The 23711-nt window shown below is 42.6% G+C and overlaps 1 protein-coding gene across 1 annotated transcript in view; it reads left to right on the top strand.

Annotated features, from left to right (window-relative positions):
- The window catches only part of VWCE (von Willebrand factor C and EGF domains), a 152136-nt gene that overhangs the window by 12415 nt on the left and 116010 nt on the right, over positions 1 to 23711 (top strand). The window contains exons 2-5 of the mRNA XM_069740406.1: positions 1119 to 1213; positions 8798 to 8887; positions 8967 to 9008; positions 18531 to 18650. Of these exons, the coding sequence (XP_069596507.1) occupies positions 1119 to 1213; positions 8798 to 8887; positions 8967 to 9008; positions 18531 to 18650 (347 nt within the window). The remainder of the gene's footprint in view (positions 1 to 1118; positions 1214 to 8797; positions 8888 to 8966; positions 9009 to 18530; positions 18651 to 23711) is intronic.

The following is a 23711-nucleotide window of genomic DNA, read 5'->3' on the forward strand; positions in this document are numbered from 1 at the left end:
TATTAATTATGGGGGAACCCCACATCATTTTTTTGGTGGGTCCCTCATTTTAATAGCCAGTGAAAGCTAAGTATACAGCTGTGAGCTGTTATTAATAGCCTGGAAAGCTTCATGGATATTGCCCCCTTCCCAAGCTATAAACATTTGCCCCAGTCGCTGGCTTTCCCTCTGCTGGTTTAGAAAATTGTGCAGAAGCCCACGCCATTTTTTTCCAATAAATAATATTTTATTAAATACATGTCAGGTAATTTGCACAGACATTGTACTAATTGTATTTGTAACTGACATCTATATGTCTATCTATTTTATATGTATTTACTGTATGTTAACCATCTCTTCTATCCTGTCAGCTCCTGCAGTGATTTTACAGATGCTGACAAATGAATTACTGGCTATTCTTCTATCTATCGCTCTAAGAAATACAAAGACATATATATGTGTGTCACTGACAGAATAGATGTATATACAGTATATATATATATATATATATATATACTGTATATATATGTGTATATCCATAAAACGAAGAATAAGGTAAGCAGCACTCACCGATCCTTAAAACAGGTTTGTCCTTTATTCAGTCATAGTTTAAAATCTTCATGGCTCGGGGGTGTGCAAGGATAAGAGTGCGCAGGTTCAGACGACAGCCGTTTCACGCCGGTGTGGCGCTTCTACGGCACCCCCGAGCCATGAAGATTTGCAGTCGGATAGCAATCGCACTGCACTCAGATGTAAATCAGATGCTAGGTGCGAAAATCGCATTGTACTCGTATGACACTCGCATGATACTCGCATGACACTTGTCCGTTTTTTCGGTCCAGATTACGGACTGTTTTTTTTTGGGTATGAGCCCTAGTCAGTATAACGGCACCGACCTGACACTGTCTGTGGGTTACTGTGCACAATCCTGCTGACAGGTTCCCTTTAAAATCTAACTTTTCAAAGTGAGTTCACTCATTTATGCTGAGCACTATATATATATATATATATATATATACAGTATATATATATATGTATATATATATATATATATATATATATATATATATATATACACATGTATATAAATTATTTTTTTAATTATTTTTTTTTACACTAGTTTTATCTTTACCTTGCAGAATGCGTTCTGGACCTCATGTGTGTTTCTCCGGTATGGGCAATGGATGTTGTCCAGGTTGGACTGTTTCTCCAGGCACTGGACTATGCCTGCAGCGTAAGTCTCCTGCAATCTGTTAATTAATGGCTTATGATATGAATAAATTTTAAATTGTGCCATCTAACATTTTTTTCTTAGTTTTGTCAACACTATAAATCATATGAATCAGTAGTAGCAGGGCTGGCTGGATTGGGACTAAAATTCAGCCCTGGCATTTGAAGTTACGCAGGCCCACTTGTTACATGGTGACTGTATAATATCTTTGTACACTTGTAGGTTACAAGAAGTGAGGGGAGTGTAACACGACTATATAACATATAACTACAGCTGTATTCAGCATTACAGCTTGGTCCTATTTATTGCTTTTAGTTGCAGTACCAAGAAAAGCCGCTACTTTACCTGCATAACTGGATCTCGTAGATAATGAAGGGATGAGACGACCAAAGGCTATGGAACCTCATTCTGATGCTCCATTATCTTTGCCTACAGCCACTTTTGGTTCTGCTGCGCAGCACGAGACCCGGTGACTCTGAAGAGCGGTGACGTCAGTAACGTCACCGCTCTTCAGATATTCCGGGTCTTGCGTTGCATTCGGCGACTGTGAAGAGCGGTATTGTCACTACCGTCACCGCTCTTCAGAGTCCCTGGGTCTCGCCAGGTCTGGGCTAGTACTGGGGGTGTCTGATAGACACCTCTCCATTACTTACACCAGGGATTGATAGCAGCTGACATTACACAGCTGACATCAACCCTAAAAATCATAACACATACCAGAATTAAATGCTCTGATGGCTGGGAAAAGTAGTAGAGTTAGCGCTATTCCCAGGCGCCGGGTGCTAACTACAACTGTCATCATCCTTGCCTGGTCTCCCTGCGAAGCATTTCTGTTGTATTTACATGCGCTGATCTCAGGCCGTTAAATGAGTGTGATCGACAATACTGAATTCATTCGCTTGTTTCCTGGCCTCTTTACACCAACTGAGAAAGAAAGAAGGGAACAGAACAATCACAATTAGATCAATCTGTCCCCATACAGTATCATGTTATCAGCAGCACATCTACAGTTTACAGCGGCGATGTGCTGCTGAGAACAAGGATTTCTGTTCCCACATAAACAATCCAATCACTCGATGAATAGGCAGCATTTTGCTTGTTTAGTATAATACACCCCATAGTCCTCCATATATTATAATGTGCACCTCAGTCCTCCATATAGTATAATTCACTCCTCAGTACTCCATATAGTATAATACACTCCTCATTCCTCCATATAGTATAATACACTCCTCAGTCCTCCATATAGTATAATACACTCCTCAGTCCTCCATATAGTATAATACACTCCTCAGTCCTCTATATGCTATAATACACTCCTCATAGTCCTTCATATATTGTATTGTGCACCTCAGTCCTCCATATAGTATAATACACTCCTCAGTTCTCCATATAGTATAATACACTCCTCAGTCCTCCATATAGTATAATACACTCCTCAGTCTTCCATATAGTATAACACACTCCTCAGTCCTCCATATAGTATAATACACTCCTCATAGTCCTCCAAATATTAAAATACACTGCTCAGTCCTCCATATAATATAATACACTCCTCAGTCCTCCATATAGTATAATGTACTGCCACAGTCCTCCAAATAGTATAATACACTCCTCATAGTGCTCCATATAGTATTATGCCTGGCCATTGTCATCCATGTAGTACAATTCACTTCCCATGGTATAATGCACCCCATAGTTCTTCATATAGTATAATGTATTCCCCATAGTCCTCTTTACAGTATAATGCAGCCCACATATAGCATAATGATGCCACTCCAGAGTATAATGTAGCCATCCCACAGAATATATTGTAGCCCCCTGAGTATAATGTAAACCCCAGAGAATATAATGCAGCCCCCTCATATAGTATAATGCAGCCACTGCATATATATGGTAGCCCCCTCATAGAGCATAATGCGCCCCTCATAGAATATAATGTAGCCCCTCCATGGAATACAATGCAGCCCTCCTCATATAGTATAATCCAGCTCCCCATAGAATATAATGTAGCCCCCTCACAGAGTATGATGCAATCACCCCTCATAGAATATAATACAGCCCCCCATAGAATGTAATACAGCCCCATAGAATATAATACAGCCCCCATAGAATATAATACAGCACCCCATAGAATGTAATACAGCCCACCTCCGCACATAATATAATACAACCCCCCATGAAATATAATGTAGCCCCCATAGAATGTAATACAGCCCCCCATAGAATGTAATACAGCCCCCCCATAGAATTTAATACAGCACAGCCCCCATAGAATGTAATACAGCACAGCCCACAAAGAATGCAATGCAGCCAGCCCCCATAAAATGTAATGCAGCCAGCCCCCATAGAATGTAATGCAGCCAGCCCCCATAGAATGTAATACAGCAATGTAATGCAGCCAGCCCCCATAGAATGTAATGCAGCTAGCCCCATAGAATGTAATGCAGCTAGCCCCAGAGAATGTTATGCAGCTAGCCCCAGAGAATGTAATGCAGCCAGCCCCATAGAATGTAAGGCAGCCAGCCCCCATAGAATGTAATGCAGCAAGCCCCCACAGAATGTAATAAAGCCCCCCATAGAATGTAATACAGCAATGTAATGCAGCCAGCCCCCATAGAATGTAATGCAGCCAACCACCATAGAATGTAATACAGCCAGCCCCATAGAATGTAATGCAGCCAGTCCCCAGAGAATGTAATGCAGCCAGCCCCCATAGAATGTAATAAAGCCCCCCATAGAATGTAATACAGCAATGTAATGCAGACAGCCCCCATAGAATGTAATGCAGCCAGCCCCATAGAAGGTAATGCAGCCAGCCCCCATAGAATGTAATAAAGCTCCCCATAGAATGTAATACAGCAATGTAATACAGCCAGCCCCATAGAATGTAATGCAGCCAGCCCCCATAGAATGTAATGCAGCCAGCCCCCATAGAATGTAATGCAGCCAGCCCCATAGAATGTAATGCAGGCAGCCCCATAGAATGTAATGCAGCCAGCCCCATAGAATGTAATGCAGCCAGCCCCCATAGAATGTAATGCAGCCAGCCCCCATTGAATGTAATGCAGCCAGCCCCCCCAGAATGTAATAAAGCCCCCCCATAGAATGTAATACAGTAATGTAATTCAGCCATCCTCCATAGAATGTAATGCAGCCAGCCCCATAGAATGTAATGCAGCCAGCCCCATAGAATGTAATGCAGACAGCACCCATAGAATGTAATGCAGCCAGCCCCCGTAGAATGTAATAAAGCCCCCCCATAGAATGTAATACAGCACAGCCCCCATAGAACGTAATACAGCACAACCCCCATAGAATGTAATACAGCCCCCCCAATTGCCCCACAATCCAGTTATCACTCACTGATATATTAAAAAAAAAAAAACACTCTCCTCACCTCTTCTCGTGCCCCGCTCTGCTCCCGGCTCCGGTCTCAGCAGCTGCAGTCTGCCCGGCCACACAGCAGGTGTCAGCGCGAGGCAGAGCGGGGAATGATGGGAGAGGGAGCATCAGCGGACGCTCTCTCCTCCGTCATTACTTTCAACTGTACCTGCGTCATAGATGCTGGTTTAGTTGAATGCAGGGGCGAGCGATCGGGGGGGGGGGTGAGTTGGTGCTGGCGCCGCTGATAGCGGCAGTAGCCCACTCCTGGCACCGGCCCTTCTGGTATTTGCCAGGAGTGCCTGATGGCCAGTCCGGCCCTGAGCAGTAGATAATAGTAGAACAGGTGAAACATATTCAACTGCTACTTGGGGAAACTTTTCAGAAACCTTCTCAGTCTTCCAAATATCAGTGCATCAGCTAGACAGATTTATATAGATTTTGAGATATATTAGATCATAATTCTTATGATAGCATTTAGATTTTTTTTAAATATACATTTGTGTATATTAACCCCTTAACGACCAGGGGTATTTCAGTTTTTAAATTACTGTTTTTTACTCCCCTTCTTCCCAGAGCCATAATTCTTTTATTTTTCAGTCAATATGGCCATATGAGGGCTTGTTTTTTGCGGGTTGTACTTTTGAACAACACCATTGATTTTAACATATTGTGTACTGGAAAACAGGAAAAAAATTGCAGTGAAAGTGCGGTGAAATTCCAAAAAAATAGCAATTCTAAAGTTATTTATTTGTTACCATGTTCACTAAGTGCTAAAACTGACCTACCATTATGATTCTCCAGGTCATTACGAGTTCACAGACTCCAAACATATGCAGTGCATTGCGAAAGTATTCGGCTCCCTGGAACTTTTCAACCTTTTCCCACATATCATGCTTGAAACTTAAAGATACCAAATGTAAATTTTTGGTGATGAATCAACAACAAGTGGAACACAATTGTGAAGTTGAAAGAAATTTATTGGTTGTTTTAAATTTTTGTGGAAATTCAAAATCTGACAAGTGGGGCGTGCAATATTATTCGGCCCCCTTACTTTCAGTGCAGCAAACTCACTCCAGAAGTTCATTGTGGATCTCTGAATGATCCAATGTTGTCCTAAATGCCTAATGATGATAAATATCATCCACCTGTGTGTAATCAAGTCTCCGTATAAATGCACCTGCTCTGTGATAGTCTCAGGGTTCTGTTTGAAGCACAGAGAGCATCATGAAGACCAAGGTACATAACAGGCAGGTCCGTGATACTGTTTTGGAGAAGTTTAAAGCCCGATTTGGATACAAGATGATTTCCAAAACTTTAAACATCCCAAGGAGCACTGTGCAAGCGATCATATTGAAATGGAAGGAGTATCATACCACTGCAAATCTACCAAGACCCGGCCGTCCCTCTAAACTTCCATCTCAAACAAGGAGAAGACTGATGAGAGATGCAGCCAAGAGGCCCATGATCACTCTGGATGAACTGCAGAGATCTACAGCTGAGGTGGGACAGTCTGTCCATAGGACAACAATCAGTCGTACACTGCACAAATCTGGCCTTTATGGAAGAGTGGCAAGAAGAAAGCCATTTCTCAAAGATATCCATAAAAAGTGTTGTTTAAAGTTTGCAACAAGCCACCTGGGAGACACACCAAACGTGGAAGAAGGTGTTCTGGTCAGATGAAACCAAAATCAAACTTTTTGTCAACAATGCCAAACGATATGTTTGGCGTAAAGGCAACACAGCTCATCACCCTGAACACACCATCCCCACTGTCAAACATGGTGGTGGCAGCATCATGGTTTGGGCCTGCTTTTCTTCAGCAGGGACAGGGAAGATGGTTAAAATTGATGGGAAGATGGATGGAGCCAAATACAGGACCATTCTTGAAGAAAACCTGTTGGAGTCTGCAAAAGACCTGAGACTGGGACGGAGATTTGTCTTCCAACAAGACAATGATCCCAAACATAAAGCAAATTCTACAATGGAATGGTTCACAAATAAACGTATCCAGGTGTTAGAATGGCCAAGTCAAAGTCCAGAGCTCAATCCAATCGAGAATCCGTGGAAAGAGCTGAAAACTGCTGTTCACAAACGATCTCCATCAAACCTCACTGAGCTTGAGCTGTTTGCCAAAGAAGAATGGGCAAGAATTTCAGTCTCTCGATGTACAAAACTGATAGAGACATACCCCAAGCGACTTGGAGCTGTAATCACAGAATAAGGTGGCGCAGCAAAGTATTAAGTTAAAGGGGCCGAATAATATTGCACGCCCCACTTTTCAGTTTTTGAATTTCCACAAAAATTTAAAATAACCAATAAATTTTGTTCAACTTCACAATAGTGTTCCACTTGTTGTTGATTCTTCACCAAAAAATTACATTTGGTATCTTTATGTTTGAAGCATGATATGTGGGAAAAGATTGAAAAGTTCCAGGAGCCGAATACTTTCGCAAGGCGCTGTATAGATTCTTTTTTATTTAAATGGTGAAAAAAACCTCAAAAATTTGTAAAAAAACAAACAAAAAAAGCGCCATTTTTGGAGTCCTGTAGTGTCTCCATTTTTCTTGACCTGCGACTGGGTGACGGCTTATTTTTTGCACACCAAGCCGACGTTCGATACTATTCTCGTGTAGATACGATCTTTTGATCGCTATTTATTGTATTTTATTGCAATGTAGAGGCGACCAAAAAAACATAATTTTGGTGTTTTTACTTTTTTTTTCGTTGCGCCGTTTAGTGATTGGATGAATTCCTTTTTATATTGATAGAGCGGGTGATTCTGAACGTGGCGATACCACATATGTGCTTATTTGATTTTTTTTATTGTTTTATTTTGAATGGGGCGAAAGGGGGGTGATTTGAACTAACATTTTTATTTTTTTAAATATTTTTTTAAACTTTTTCTTACTTTTTGCATGCTTCAATAGTCTCCATGGGAGACTAGAAGCTGCAATACTTTGATCGGCTCTGCTACACACAGGCAATGATCAGATTGCCTGTATGTAGCAGAAATGCTCGCTATGAGCGCCGACCACCTATTTAACTATTAAAAGTTGAAATCTATTTTCCCCAAAACATTCTGTCTTCTCAGATCTTGTAGCAATCTTAGCTAAATAATCTTTTTGTCTTAACCTTCTCGTTTATCCATAGGCATCTTATATAAGCTGTTTGTGGTATCATTTTTCAAAAGATCTCCCCCTAAGAATACTGGATAGCTGTTGTCATCTACCTGTTTGGACCTGTATCCATTTTAAACAGGGAGATGTCAACAGATATCCTGATTTTTCCAGTGGACATCTACCTCGTTGGGTGAAAAACATACCTTATGGCCAGTTCTGCTGGATTCGTAAAAATTGTACGTCTGAAGTTGATTTTTATAATGAATCTTAGATTCTGAGAGGAAATTTTTGGAAAAGGGATAAGCATGGTGGTAGCTCAGTTGCCCATGGTGGTGGCTCGGCAATTCGTACAGTTGGTCATGGTGGTGGCTCGGTGATGGCTACAGTTGCTCATGGTGGTGGCTTGGTGATGGTCTGGGGCTGCTTTGCTTCCTATGGCGTTGGAAGAATGCAGCATGTGCAAAGTTAGATGAATTTAACCAGGTATCAGGAAAGCCTGGGAGAAAATGTCATACCTTCTGTGAGGAAACTGAGGCTTGGGTGTCAATGAACCTTCCATCAAGGCAATGGTCCAAAGCATACCTCAGAGTTCACTGAGGCTTGGTTTCAGCTTGGAAGATTCTGGAGTGGCGGGATGTGTAGAAGGCATTGGTGTATACAAACCCAAGGTATTACTGAACTGGAAGCCATTTCCAATGAGGAATGGGATAAGATTCGTCAGTAACGCTACCAGAAGCTGGTCTCTAGCTGTGCATCACATTTGCAGCAAGACATTACAGACAAAGGTGGTCTACTAAATGTTAAAGGTACTTGTCATATAGGGGGTGATTAATTCTGAGAATACAGCAGTCAGTAAATGTGTCTTCTTGTCCTGAATTTGGAGAAACCACTCGTTATATTACTTGTGTTGAGCGATTTACACTATTTTATTGTTTTATTGCAAACAGTAGAATGTTTGTAAATTTTGCTGATAAAATTAATTTGTAGAAGGGTCTGGATAATTTTGATTGCAAATTTATCTATTTAATGACAATTCTAAGAGTAACACTGACTATGCACATGGCTTATCTTTATTTTGTAGCTCTTTGTGCTTATGGATGTGGCAGTGGATTTTGTATTGCCCCTAATGTGTGTTCCTGCAGAGATGGTCATCATGGCATCACATGTACTGGTAATGGCATAAATTACCCAAGTGTTTTCTATCTAGTCACTAAGAATTTCCACAATTCTGAGGTATTGTCTCATTTCAGATCATTATACCAGTGAACATGATCGAGAAATGGAAGAGAAAGGTGGGTAGCAAATCTGTTGGTAGAACTATAGAAGTAAATGTAGTAGATAATGGAACATGAGGCATAAGAGATCAGACCAGTGGCGTAACTACAAAGTTATGGGCCCCAGTGCGAAGTTTAATATGGGGCCCCCCATGCCAAAATATTTATGCACCCAAATTCACATTTTCCCTATTCATTTTGCACTCTATAGCTTTGTTGCAATGTTGTATAATCTGACCTCAGTGGCGTAACTATCCGGTGCCCCATCCTGGTATATACTTGTCTCCCGTACTGCCGTTGTTCTGTAACGTATAAAAGAAAATAAACCATTATACTCATCAAAGGTTTACACAGAAGTCATGGGGATCCATATAAGAAGTATAATGCACCCCCATCGTCCTCCATATAATATTATGAGTGTTGTAGGCCAATGCGGCCCACCACCAGACCACCTATCTGGCATTTGCTAGAATTTCCAGATGACCAGTCTAATGTTGATTGGAATGGAGCGGTGGTCGTTGAATGGAGTGGTGGTCTCTTGAGGGCTACCGCTATACCAATGTCTATGGGACTGAAGGAGGTAACCAATCACTCTTCTCCATGGGCTACCCTGTGTATGAGGACCCCTAGTCTAGAGATAAGAGGGAACCTTGCGATCCCACATGTGTCACTGTGTGGAGGGGAGATACAGGTTACCATGGGCCCACCTTATTGAAACATGCAAAAGAGAATGAGTTACAATTAAGGCTATGTTTCCACGTTCAGGAAACCCAGCGATTTGGATGCAGCGGATACACCTCTCCGCCCAAAGCGACACCCCCTGTTCTATGCACAGTGATTCCGGATGTGCTCATTGAACACATGCGGAATAACCGCATCGTATTCATAGACTGTGTTATTTATTTTGCAGAGACGGAGCGTCTCCGCAAGGTAAATAGACATGCTGCGGTATGGAAAGATGAGCCGCTTGTCCGGTTACGCAGAGCCCGCCGGATGCGGCCCTGTACGTCAGAGGCGTAGCTAGGGTTTTGGTTCAGGGGGCGAAGCTTCTGAGTGGGCCCCTAACCAGGTAACCTTGATTACAACTGGGTGACGCACTCTAATAGTGGAGGAGAATCTCAGCAGATGACCGCGCTGTTACTGGTAAAAATCTCTATACAAAGAGCAACATTGATATTACCGCCATATGGTCAGTGGTAGATACCAGCCCTGCAGAAAATGTAAGAGATCACAGCACAGTTACAGATGGTGACTTACCGCTGATGTTGTTTCTGATGAAGTTGTCCACTTTTCCGGTCATTTCCATCTGGCCCAGACTGACACAAAATCTTCCACCCAGGACTCGTCTGCAGAGAATACAACAAAGACACATTTCACTTCTTATATTTTCAGCACGTCACCATCTATTCCCTACCTGCACAAACTCATCATCCTACTAGTACCCTAATGCTGTTGCCATATGTGTCCCTATTACTGCACCTGCTGTGTGGTTTTCTGTGCCCTCTAAATTCCAAAGCAACCCTCTTAAATATAGTAATGCCGTGTGCAAGTGCCCTAGAAAACAATGCCCACATTTTGCTACCTAGAAAGTAATAATGCCCTGTGTGCTCCTTTGACAGTCACAGTAACCTGAGTTCCCCTATAACAATAAGTGCCCACTTAACACTGATTAATGTCCCGAGTCTCCCCCTGTACAGCTCCCCTATACACAGCATGATGCTATCTTATAGATAACATGATGCCTCCTCACTGTAATGTACCCCCACACAGTATACTGACCCCTTACTTGCCCCCAAACTGCTTGATGGCCCCAACACTGTGTGATTGCATCTTCACTGTAATCCCCACACTGTATGATGGCCCCCTAGATAGCCTCCATATAGTATAATGTGTCAGATAGTCCTCAATATAGTATAATACATTCTCCATAGGCCTGTATGGTATAATGCATTCCCCATAGGCCTGTATAGTATAATGCACTCCCCATAGGCCTGTATAGTATAATGCACTCCCTATAGGCAACCAGTGCAGTATAATGCACTCCCCATAGGCAACCAGTACAGTATAATGCACCCCCATTAGGCAGCCAGTACAATATATTGCACCCCCATTAGGCAGTCTGTATAGTATAGTGCACCCCCATTAGGCAGCCAGTATAGTATAATGCACCCCCATTAGGCAGCCAGCATAGTATAATGCACCCCATTAGGCAGCCTGTATCCCCTGGCAGGGGGATGATGGGAGAAAGAGCATAAGGCCGGTGTCACACTAGTCCATAATACGGACAAGTGCTATGTGCTAAAAAATCGCATAGCACTCGGACCAATGTTAAACTATGGGGCAGCTCCTATCATCCATGGTTTTCTTGGCCGTATTATACGTGCGTAGGAAATCGCAGCATGGTGCATTTGTCACTGTATTACGCCTAAAATACACCAATGCAAGTCTATGGGTGCGAGAAAAATACAGATTACACACGGACCATATGTGTGACTTGCGAGAAATACGCATTGGTGTTCTATAGAAAAGCTGGCAATTCAGTGCGGTGTACAGTAAAATCACACTGACAGGTTGCAATAGAATAGATAAAATAAATGTCTACACATAGTATAGGTACTGTATATATATAAATATATGTCATTGACACACATATACCTGTATGTATATTTATATTTCATACAGCGCTAGACAGCAAAAAAGCCGTTGATTCAATTGTCGGCTTTTGCTAAATCATTACCGAATCCGACAGGATATGAGACATGGTTTACATACAGTAAACCAGGGGTGTCAAACTGCATTCCTCGAGGGCTGCAAACCATGCGTATTTTCAAGATTTCCTTAGCATTGCACAAGGTGCTGCAATCATTATGTGTGTAGGTGATTAAATTATCACCTGTGCAGTACAAGGAAATCCTGAAAACATGACCTGTTTGCGGACCTTGAGGAATGCAGTTTGACACCTCTGCAGTAAACCATTGCATATCCGTTATATTTTTATATATCCCTCACTAATAATGTTAGTAGTGTTTGTGTGCAAAATTTGGGAGCTCTAGGTGTTAAATTAAAGGGTTAATTCACGGAAAAAACTGGCGTGGGCTCTCGCGCAATTTTCTCCGACCAGAAAGGGAAAGCCAGTTACTGAGGGCAGATATTAATAGCCTGGAGAGGGTCCATGGTTATTGGCCCCCCTGGCTAAAAACATCTGCCCCCAGCCACCCCAGAAAAGGTGCATCTGTAAGATGTGCCTATACCGGCACTTAGCCTCTCTCTTCCCACTGACCTGTAGCATTGGCAGATGGTGTAATAAGGGGTTAATAATGGGGTTAATAATAGTTTAAGACTTGATAATAATGGAGAGGTGTCAATAAGATGACTATCCATTATTAAGCCACTTGTCTGAAAGGGTTAAAAAAAACACACACACATTAAGAAGAAAGTATTTTAATGAAATAAATAAACACACAGCTTTCATTATCTTTATTGTACTTTCAATTCAACTGAAGACTCTCCTTCTCCTGTAAAAAAAAAAAAATTAAAAACAACACTATACCTTACCTGTCCGTTGTACAGTCCCAAGCTGTAAATCCATCTCAAGTGGTTAACCCCTTTCTAACATCGGACGTACTATCCCGTCCATGTGGGGTGGGCCCCTATGACCATGGACGGGATAGTACGTCCAGCGCGATCGGCGGCGCTCACGGGGGGAGCGCCGCCGATCGCGGCCGGGTGTCAGCTGCCTATCGCAGCTGACATCCGGCACTATGTGCCAGGAGCGGTCACGGACCGCCCCCGGCACATTAACCCCTGGCACACCGCGATCAAAGATAATCGCGATGTGCCGGCGGTGCAGGGAAGCATCGCGCAGGGAGGGGGCTCCCTGCGGGCTTCCCTGAGCCCCCCGCAGCAACGCGATGTGATCGCGTTGCTGCGAGGGTCTTACCTCCCTCCCTGCCTGTTCCAGACCCGGATCCAAGATGGCCGCGGATCCGGGTCCTGCAGGGAGGGAGGTGGCTTCACAGAGCCTGCTCAGAGCAGGCACTGTGAAGCAGCCTGCACTGCTCTCAGATCGGTGATCTGACAGAGTGCTGTGCAAACTGTCAGATCACCGATCTGTGATGTCCACCCCTGGGACAAAGTAAAAAAGTTAAAAAATTTTTTTTCAAATGTGTAAAAAAAAGATGAAAAAAAAAAAAATCCAAAATAATGAAAAAAAAAAAAATTTTATTTCCATAAATACATTTCTTTATCTAAATAAAAAAAAAAAACAATAAAAGTACACATATTTAGTATCGCCGCATCCGTAACGGCCCGACCTATAAAACTGGCCCACTAGTTAACCCCTTCAGTAAACACCGTAAGAAAAAAAAAAAAAACGAGGCAAAAAACAACGCTTTATTATCATACAGCCGAACAAAAAGTGGAATAACACGCGATCAAAAAGACAGATATAAATAACCATGGTACCGCTGAAAACGTCATCTTGTTCTGCAAAAAACGAGCCACCATACAGCATCATCAGCAAAAAAATAAAAAAAGTTATAGTCCTGAGAATAAAGTGATGCAAAAATAATTATTTTTTCTATAAAATAGTTTTTATCGTATAAAAGCGCCAAAACATAAAAAAATGATATAAATGAGGTGTCGCTGTAATCGTACTGACCCGAAGAGTAAAACTGCTTTATTAATTTTACCAAACGCGGAACGGTATAAACGCCTCCAGCAAAAGAAATTCATGAATAGCTGTTTTTGGTCATTCTGCCTCACAAAAATCGGAATAAAAAGCGATCAAAAAATGTCACATGCCCGAAAATGTTACCAATAAAAACGTCAACTCGTCCCGCAAAAAACAAGACCTCACATGACTCTGTGGACCAAAATATGGAAAAATTATAGCTCTCAAAATGTGGTAACGCAAAAAAAATTTTTTGCAATAAAAAGCGTCTTTCAGTGTGTGACGGCTGCCAATCATAAAAATCCGCTAAAAAACCCACTATAAAAGTAAATCAAACCCCCCTTCATCACCCCCTTAGTTAGGGAAAAATTAAAAAAATGTATTTATTTCCATTTTCCCGCTAGGGCTAGGGTTAGGGCTAGGGCTAGGGCTAGGGCTAGGGTTAGGGCTAGGGTTAGGGCTAGGGTTAGGGTTAGGGCTAGGGTTAGGGTTAGGGCTAGGGCTAGGGTTAGGGTTAGGGCTAGGGTTAGGGCTAGGGTTAGGGCTAGGGTTAGGGTTAGGGCTACAGTTTGGGTTGGGGCTAAAGTTAGGGTTCGGGTTGGGGCTAAAGTTACAGTTAGGGTTTAGATTACATATAATAGGTTTGGGATTAGGGTTAGGGGTGTGTCAGGGTTAGAGGTGTGGTTAGGGTTACTGTTGGGATTAGGGTTAGGGATGTGTTTGGATTAGGGTTTCAGTTATAATTGTGGGGTTTCCACTGTTTAGGCACATCAAGGGCTCTCCAAACGCGACATGGCGTCCGATCTCAATTCCAGCCAATTCTGCGTTGAAAAAGTAAAACAGTGCTTCTTCCCTTCCGAGCTCTCCCGTGTGCCCAAACAGGGGTTTACCCCAACATATGGGGTATCAGCGTACTCAGGACAAGTTGGACAACAACATTTGGGGTCCAATTTCTCCTGTTACCCTTGGTAAAATACAAACCTGGGGGCTAAAAAATATTTTTTGTGGGAAAAAAAAAGATTTTTTATTTTCACGGCTCTGCGTTATAAACTGTAGTGAAACACTTGGGGGTTCAAAGTTCTCACAACACATCTAGATTAGTTCCCTGGGGGGTCTAGTTTCCAATATGGGGTCACTTGTGGGGGGTTTCTACTGTTTAGGTACATTAGGGGTTCTGCAAACGCAATGTGACGTCTGCAGACCATTCCATCTAAGTCTGCATTCCAAATGGCGCTCCTTCCCTTCCGAGGTCTGCCATGCGCTCAAACGGTGGTTCCCCCCAACATACGGGGTATCAGCGTACTCAGGACAAATTGGACAACAACTTTTGGGGTCGAATTTCTCCTCTTACCCTCGGGAAAATACAAAACTGGGGGCTAAAAAATAATTTTGGGGGGAAAGATTTTTTTTTTTTAATTTTTACGGCTCTGCGTTACAAACTGTAGTGAAACACTTGGGGGTTCAAAGCTATCACAACACATCTAGATGAGTTCCTTAGGGGGTCTAGTTTCCAAAATGGTGTCACTTGTGGGAGGTTTCTACTGTTTAGGTACATTAGGGGCTCTGCAAATGCAATGTGACATGTTGTGAATTCTGTGGTCAGGCTCCCTCCTGTGGTCATGAGTGGTACTTCGGCTAGTTCTGTCCATGAGCTTCCTTTGGTGGATGTGAGTGGGGCTGCGGCTTCTGAGTTTCCTTCCTCAGGTGACGAGGTTAAGTCGTTAGGTGCTGTTCTATTTAACTCCACCTAGTTCTTTGTTCCTGGCCTCCAGTCAATGTTCCAGTGTTGGTCTTGCTCTCTCCTGGATCATTCTTGTGGCCTGTCTGCCCTGCATAAGCTAAGTTCTGCTTGTGTTACTTTTGTTTGCTATTTTTTCTGTCCAGCTTGCTATATTGGTTTGTTTTGCTTGCTGGAAGCTCTGGGACGCAGAGGGAGCACCTCCGTACCGTTAGTCGGTGCGGAGGGTCTTTTTGCGCCCTCTGCGTGGTTGTTTGTAGGTTTTTGTGCTGACCGCAAAGCTATCTTTCCTATCCTCGGTCTATTCAGTAAGTCGGGCCTCACTTTGCTAAAATCTATTTCATCTCTGTGTTTGTATTTTCATCTTTACTCACAGTCATTATATGTGGGGGGCTGCCTTTTCCTTTGGGGAATTTCTCTGAGGCAAGGTAGGCTTATTTTTCTATCTTCAGGCTAGCTAGTTTCTCAGGCTATGCCCGAGGCGCCTAGGTCTGGTCAGGAGCGCTCCACGGCTACCTCTAGTGTGGTGTGATAGGATTAGGGATTGCGGTCAGCAGAGTTCCCACGTCTCAGAGCTCGTCCTATGTTATTAGTAACTAGCAGGTCATTTTCAGTGCTCTTAACCACCAGGTCCATTGTGGTTCTAAATCACCAGTTCATAACAGTGACACCTGCAGACCATTCCATCTAAGTCCTCATTCCAAATGGAGCTCCTTCCCTTCCGAGCCCTCCCATGCGCCCAAACAGTGGTTCCCCCCCACATATGGGGTATCAGCGCACTCAGGACAAATTGGACAACAAATTGTGGGGTCGAATTTCTCCTGTTACCCTCGGGAAAATACAAAACTGGGGGCTAAAAAATAATTTTTGTGGGAAAAAATTTTTGTTTTATTTTTACGGCTCTCCATTATAAACTTCTGTGAAGCCCTTGGTGGGTCAAAGCGCTCAGCACACATCTAGATAAGTTCCTAAGGGGGTCTACTTTCCAAAATGGTGTCACTTGTGGGGGGTTTCTACTGTTTAGGTACATTAGGGGCTCTGCAAACGCAATGTGACACCTGCAGACCATTCCATCTAAGTCTGCATTCAAATGGCACTCCTTCCCTTCCGAGCCCTCCCATGTGCCCAAACAGTGGTTCCCCCACATATGGTGTATCATCGCACTCAGGACAAATTGGGCAACAAATTTTGGGGTCCAATTTCTCCTGTTACCCTCGGGAAAATACAAAACTGGGGGCTAAAAAAATAATTTTTGTGGGAAAAAAATTTTGGTTTATTTTTACGGCTCTGCATTATAAACTTCTGTGAAGCACTTGGTGGGTCAAAGTGCTCACCACACCTCTAGATAAGTTCCTTAGGGGGTCTACTTTCCAAAATGGTGTCACTTGTGGGGGGTTTCAATGTTTAGGCACATCAGTGGCTCTTCAAACGCAACATGGCGTTCTATCTCAATTCCTGTCAATTTTGCATTGAAAAGTCAAACGGCGCTCCTTCCATTCTGAGCTCTCCCATCCGCCCAAACAGTGGTTTACCCCCACATATGGGCTATCAGCGTACTCAGGACAAATTGTACAACAACTTTTGGGGTCCAATTTCTTCTCTTACCCTTGGGAAAATAAAAAATTGGGGGCGAAAAGATAATTTTTGTGAAAAAATATGATTTTTTATTTTTACGGTTCTACATTATAAACTTCTGTGAAGCACTTGGTGGGTCAAAGTGCTCACCACACCTCTAGATAAGTTCCTTAGGGGGTCTACTTTCCAAAATGGTGTCACTTGTGGGGGGTTTCAATGTTTAGGCACATCAGGGGCTCTCCAAACGAAACATGGCTTCCCATCTCAATTCCAGTCAATTTTGCATTGAAAAGTCAAATGGCGCTCCTTCGCTTCCGAGCTCTGCCATGCGCCCAAACAGTGGTTTACCCCCACATGTGGGGTATTGGCATACTCAGGACAAATTGTACAACAATGTTTGGGGTCCATTTTCTCCTGTTACCCTTGGTAAAATAAAACAAATTGGAGCTGAATTAAATTTTTTGTGAAAAAAAGTTAAATGTTCATTTTAATTTAAACATTCAGAAAATTCCTGTGAAGCACCAGAAGGGTTAATAAACTTCTTGAATATGGTTTTGAGCACCTTGAGGGGTGTAGTTTTTAGAATGGTGTCACACTTTGTTATTTTCTATCATATAGACCCCTCAAAATGACTTCAAATGAGATGTGGTCCCTAAAAAAAAATGGTGTTGTAGAAATGAGAAATTGCTGGTCAACTTTTAACCCTTATAACTCCCTAACAAAAAAAGATTTTGGTTCCAAAACTGTGCTGGTGTAAAGTAGACATGTGGGAAATGTTACTTATTAAGTATTTTATGTGACATATCTCTGTGATTTAATTGCATAAAAATTCAAAGTTGGAAAATTGCGAAATTTTCATAATTTTCGCCAAATTTCCGTTTTTTTCACAAATAAACGCAGGTACTATCAAAGAATTTTTACCATTGTCATGAAGTACAATATGTCTCGAGAAAACAATGTTAGAATCACTGGCATCCGTTGAAGCATTCCAGAGTTATAACCTCATAAAGGGACAGTGGTCAGAATTGTAAAAATTGGCCCGGTCATTAACGTGCAAACCACCCTTGGGGGTAAAGGGGTTAAATACATTTACAACCGGGAGCGCTGCTAATGTGGATGCTCCCAGCTGTGAAAGACTGGGGAATGAATGAAATACAGGGAACGGAGCTTCGGTGACTAGGGGTGCCGTCACCGAGGCTGGGCCCCTGGCGGTAGGAACTCTGTAGTGTGGGAAAGTTTCTGAATATTTTCTTATGCTACAGAGTTAATATGAGTTCATGCCACCAGGGGGCGCAGCTGCCGTGACGGCACTGCTAGTTACCGAAGCTCTGTTCCCTGGATTTCATTCATTCCCCAACTTCAATTTTTGCAACAATTTCAACGGTGCTAACACTTTTGGCCATGACTGTAAAAGTAAGCGACTATCGGGAAAAGGTTGGTTCCTTTTTCGATATTAATACTGAAATTATTTTAATTTACTAGTTGACAAGAAGCATTGATCATCTGTGAGGTTTTGCTCGAATTGTGCAACCTGAAACATTTCTTTTGTTCCAAGGTTATTCTCTTACCTGCTTATCTGCAATGTGTGAACAAGGCTGTAAAGTCATTAATGGTGCCACCGTCTGTAGCTGCCTTCATGGTTACTCTCTGGGAAAAGATGGGAAAACTTGTTATGGTAGGTATATATATTTTCATTAAAAATAAAGAAACAAACATTAAGGTCAAAGATTATGAAAGGAAGCAAGCAATGTCATTCTTGAGAAAGCTGTTCACTGGAGCAGAACCGATTTTGTAGTTGAATCCTCTTTAGGGGACAGTCCTGGCCAGAGATGTATCAAGGTTTTCTGGCACCCGATATTTACCCTGGTTACCATTGTAAATGTAAAAATGAAAAAACACTACATACTTACATTCCAGTGTCTGTCGCGTCCCTCGCCGTCAGCTTCCCGCACTGACTGTGAGGGCCGGCCGTAAAGCAGAGCACAGCGGTGACGTCACCGCTGTGCTTTACGGCCGGCGCTTACAGTCAGTGCGGGAAGCTGACGGCGAGGGACGCAACAGACACCGGAATGTAAGTATGTAGTGTTTGGTTTTTTTTACATTTACAATGGTAACCAGGGTAAAAATCGGGTTACTAAGCGCGGCCCTGCGCTTAGTAACCCGATGTTTACCCTGGTTACCAGTGAAGACATCGCTGGATCGGCGTCACACACGCCGATTCAGCGATGTCAGCGGGTGATCCAGCGACGAAATAAGGTGCTGGCCTTCTAGCTCCGACCAGCAATGTCACAGCAGGATCCTGATCGCTGCTGCGTGTCAAACACAACGATATAGCTAGCCAGGACGCTGCAACGTCACGGATCGCTAGCGATATCGTTGTTAAGTTGTTCAGTGTGAAGGTACCTTTAGTGTCTTCAGCTCCACTAACATGAAACACTTACCCCCAATGCTCTCCGCGCCGGAGAGTGACGTCAGCAGTGTGATCACATGACCTGGTCACGCTACTGACTTTGCTCTAACTCGGCAGTCAGACCTTCAATTGTACTCGCATTAGGCGGCCAGACTGCACCCCACTGTCTGCTGTGCCCTGGGCATTTGCACCGTGTGCCCCCCCCTAGATACGCCTCTGGTCCTGGCACTTGCTAGACTTTCTTGGGCGCCCTGACACCGTCTTTATAGCAATTTAACCTCAATTTAATGTTCTTAATGATCCAATAAATGTCTGATTTACATTTGCTGCTCATCTGATCACTCTTCATAACAATCTAGACAGTGCAAATTGTCATACTAAAAACTGAAGCAGCACACTTTGTGGAAACCCAAGAAGTATCGTTTCTCCTTGCGGAGATTGACATGCTAAGCATGCCGAGATGAGGAGACTTAAAGCTGCAATGCTCCTCTGGGAAATATGTTAATTATGCAAATTGTCTCTTCAGAGAGGAAGAGGACTCGAACTCTAGTGCCACCTATTGGAAGTAGCAATCCTAACAGTCAATGTCGACCCTTTAGCGAGCCTTGTCACATGATTTAGGATAATAGCCAAACCAGAATCTCAATTTGCAGACACTGTGTTTTGGGGTACTACCCCTCGTCAGTGCAAAGTGGAGATCCAAAATTTGTGTCAGTCTCAGAACTGTTGGTCCCAACTGTACAGTATGCCATTGTGTAGTCCTGTGTTCTGTATGCCATCCAGTCCCCTGAATGCTGCTGTTAGGTAATACACGTCTCTCCTGTTGGGGACTTTATGTGTAGTTTAGGTACTCACTCTTGATGTGTTTGTGTCTCTTAATAAAGTAACAATCCTGGAGCTTTAGTTCTTAGGTGCTGTTCACATAGGTCATAGAAACTATGTCTCGTGGTGTTGCCTGAATCCCAATTTTATAGGGATTTAGGTAGAACCGTCAACTATGCCATAGACAGCTATGACACGAATGAAGTTCAAATTAATTCTGTTTCTGCTTTTTTTTAACTAAAAAACTCATTTCTTTCCAGACAAATCGAAAAATATAGCATTTCTGTGTCCATATGAAAACACAGACACTGTCAAGAAAAAAGCACAAACAAAAAGCATTTGAACTCGGTTCGTGTCATAGCAGCCTATGGCACTGTCGGGGGAAGGGGGTTCTTTCTGATTTCTGTTTTCATAGGGATTCAGACAGAACACAATGCATAAGCGCAGTGTGAACAGGGAACTCAAACTGTGTTTGTGCAGTTCCCAGTTATGCCTCTTAGAAATATTTCCCATTGTCAATGGTGCACATCTCTATAAACTACTATACACCTTGTAGATTGTGAGCTCTCGTGGGCAGGGTCCTCTCGCCTCCTGTACCAGTTGGGACCTGTATTGTTTTACCCCTTTCTGACATATGATGTATTATCCCGTCGAGGTGGTCTGGGTGGTATGGCCACCGACGGGATAGTACGTCATCATCGATCAGCCGCGCTCACGAGGGGAGCGCGGCCGGTCGGGGCTGGGTGTCAGCAGGCTATCACAGATGACATCCGGCACTATGTGCCAGGAGCGGTCACAGACCGCTCCTGGCACATTAAACCCCGGAACACTGCAATTGCAGCGTTCTGGCGGCATAGGGAAGCATCGCGCAGGGAGGGAGCTCCCTGCGTGCTTCCCTGAGACCCTCGAAGCAACGCAATGTGATCGCATTGCTTCGAGGGTCTCCTCCGTCCTCATCCCTGCAGGCCCCAGATCTAAAATGGCCGCGGGGCTCCTTCCGGGTCCTGCAGGGAAGCGGCTTGCAAGCGCCTGCTCAGGGCAGGTGCCGGGAAGCCCCCCTGCAGTGCCTGTCAGATCGCTGATCTGACACAGTGCACTGCAAAGTGTCAGATCAGTGATCTGACACTATATAGTCATGTCCTCCCTGGGACAAAGTAAACAAGTAAAAAAAATATTTACATGTGTAAAAAAAAAATCCTAAATAAAGAAAAAAAATTCTTGTAAATACATTTCTTTATCTAAATAAAAAAAAAACAATAAAAGCACACATATTTAGTATCGCCGCGTCCGTAACGACCCGACCTTTAAAACTGCCCCACTAGTTAACCCCTTCAGTGAACACCGTAAAAAAAAACAGGCAAAAAACAACACTTTATTATCATACCGCCGAACAAAATGTGGAATAACATGTGATCAAAAAGACGGATATAAAAAAACATGGTACCGCTGAAAACGTCATCTTGTCCCGCAAAAACGAGCTGCCATACAGCATCATCAGCGGAAAAATAAAAAGTTATAGTCCTCAGAATAAAGCAATGCAAAAATTATTATTTTTTATATAAAATAGCTTTTATCGTATAAATGCGCCAAAACATGAAACAAAATTATATAAATGAGGTATCCATGTAATCATACTGACCCAAAAAATAAAACTGCTTTATCCATTTTACCAAACGTTCAACAGTATAAACGCCCCCCAAAAGAAATTAATGAATTGCTGGTTTTTGGTCATTCTGCCTCACAAAAATCGGAATAAAAAGCAATCAGAAAATGTCATGTGCCTGAATATGGTACCAATAAAAACGTTGACTCGTCCCGCAAAAAACAAGACCTCACATGAATCTGTGGACCAAAATATGGAATAATTATAGTTCTCAAAATGTGGAGATGCAAAAACAATTTTTTGCAATAAAAAGTGTCTTTTAGTGTGTGACAGCTGCCAGTCATAAAAATACGCTACAAAACCCGCTATAAATAGTAAGTCAACCCCCCCTTCATCACCCCCTTAGTTAGAGAAAAATAATAAAATAAAAAAATGTATTTATTTCCATTTTCCCATTAGGGTTAAGGTTGGGGCTAAAGTTAGGGTTAGGGCTAAAGTTAGGGTTAGGGTTGGGACTAAAGTTAGGGATGGGGCTAAAGTTACCGATAGGGTTTGGATTACATTTACGGTTGGGATTAGGGTTAGGGGTGTGTCAGGGTTCGGGGTGTGGTTAGGGTTATGGTTGGGATTAGGGTTAGGGGTGTATCAGGGTTAGGGGTGTGGTTAGGGTTATGGTTGGGATTAGGGTTAAGGGTGTGTTGGAGTTAGGGTTGGAATTAGGGTTAGGGGTGTGTTGGGGTTAGGGGTATGGTTGGGATTAGGGTTAGGGACGTGTTTGGGCTAGAGGTGTGGTTAGGGTTATGGTTAGGGTTGGGATTAGGGTTAGGGGTGTGTTTGGGTTAGGGTTTCAGTTAGAATTGGGGGGTTTCAACTGTTTAGGCACATCAGAGGCTCTCCAAATGCGACATGGCATCCGATTTCAATTCCAGCCAATTTTGCATTGAAAAGTCAAACGGTGCTCCTTCCCTTCCGAGCTCTGCCATGCGCCCAAACAGTGCTTTACCCCCACATGTGGGGTATCAGCGTACTCAGGACAAATTGCACAACAACTTTTAGGGTCTAATTTCTCCTGTTACCCTTGGTAAAATAAAACAAATTGGAGCTGAAGTAAATTTTTTGTGAAGAAAAGTTAAAAGTTCATTTTTTGTTAAACATTCCAAAAATTCTTGTGAAACACCTAAAGGGTTAATAAACTTCTTAAATGTGGGTTTGAGCACCTTGAGGGGTGCAGTTTTTAGAATGGTGTCACACTTGGGTGACACTCAAAGTGACTTCAGATGTGATGTGGTCCCTTTAAAAAAAATTGTTGGTCAATTTTATCCCTTATAACTCCCGAACAAAAAAAAATTTTGGTTCCAAAATTGTGCTGATGTAAAGTAGACATGTGGGAAATGTTACTTATTAAGTATTTTCTGTGATATATCTTTGTGATTTAAGGGCATAAAAATTCAAATTTGGAAACTTGCAAAATTTTCAAACTTTTCGCCAAATTTCCATTTTTTTCACAAATAAATGCAAGTAATATCAAAGAAATTTTACCACTATCATGAAGTACAATATGTCATGAGAAAATAAAGTCAGAATCATCAGGATCCGTTGAAGCGTTCCAGAGATATAACCTCATAAAGGGACAGTGGTCAGAATTGTAAAAATTGGCCCGGTCATTAACGTGCAAACCACCCTTGGGGGTAAAGGGGTTAAGAATATTGTACTTATTTTATAATGTATACCTCTTTTCACATGTAAAGCGCCATGGAATAAATGGTGCTATAATAATAATAAATAATAATAATAATAATACCCTATCACATCAGTGCTGCATTGTGCAGGAACACTCCAGTGACAAAAGGAACAATAACATCCAGTTGTCAATTTATTTAAATTATACATTTCCAGGAGAA

Source organism: Ranitomeya imitator, chromosome 9 (genome assembly GCF_032444005.1).
Source record: "Ranitomeya imitator isolate aRanImi1 chromosome 9, aRanImi1.pri, whole genome shotgun sequence".
Lineage (NCBI taxonomy): Eukaryota > Metazoa > Chordata > Amphibia > Anura > Dendrobatidae > Ranitomeya > Ranitomeya imitator.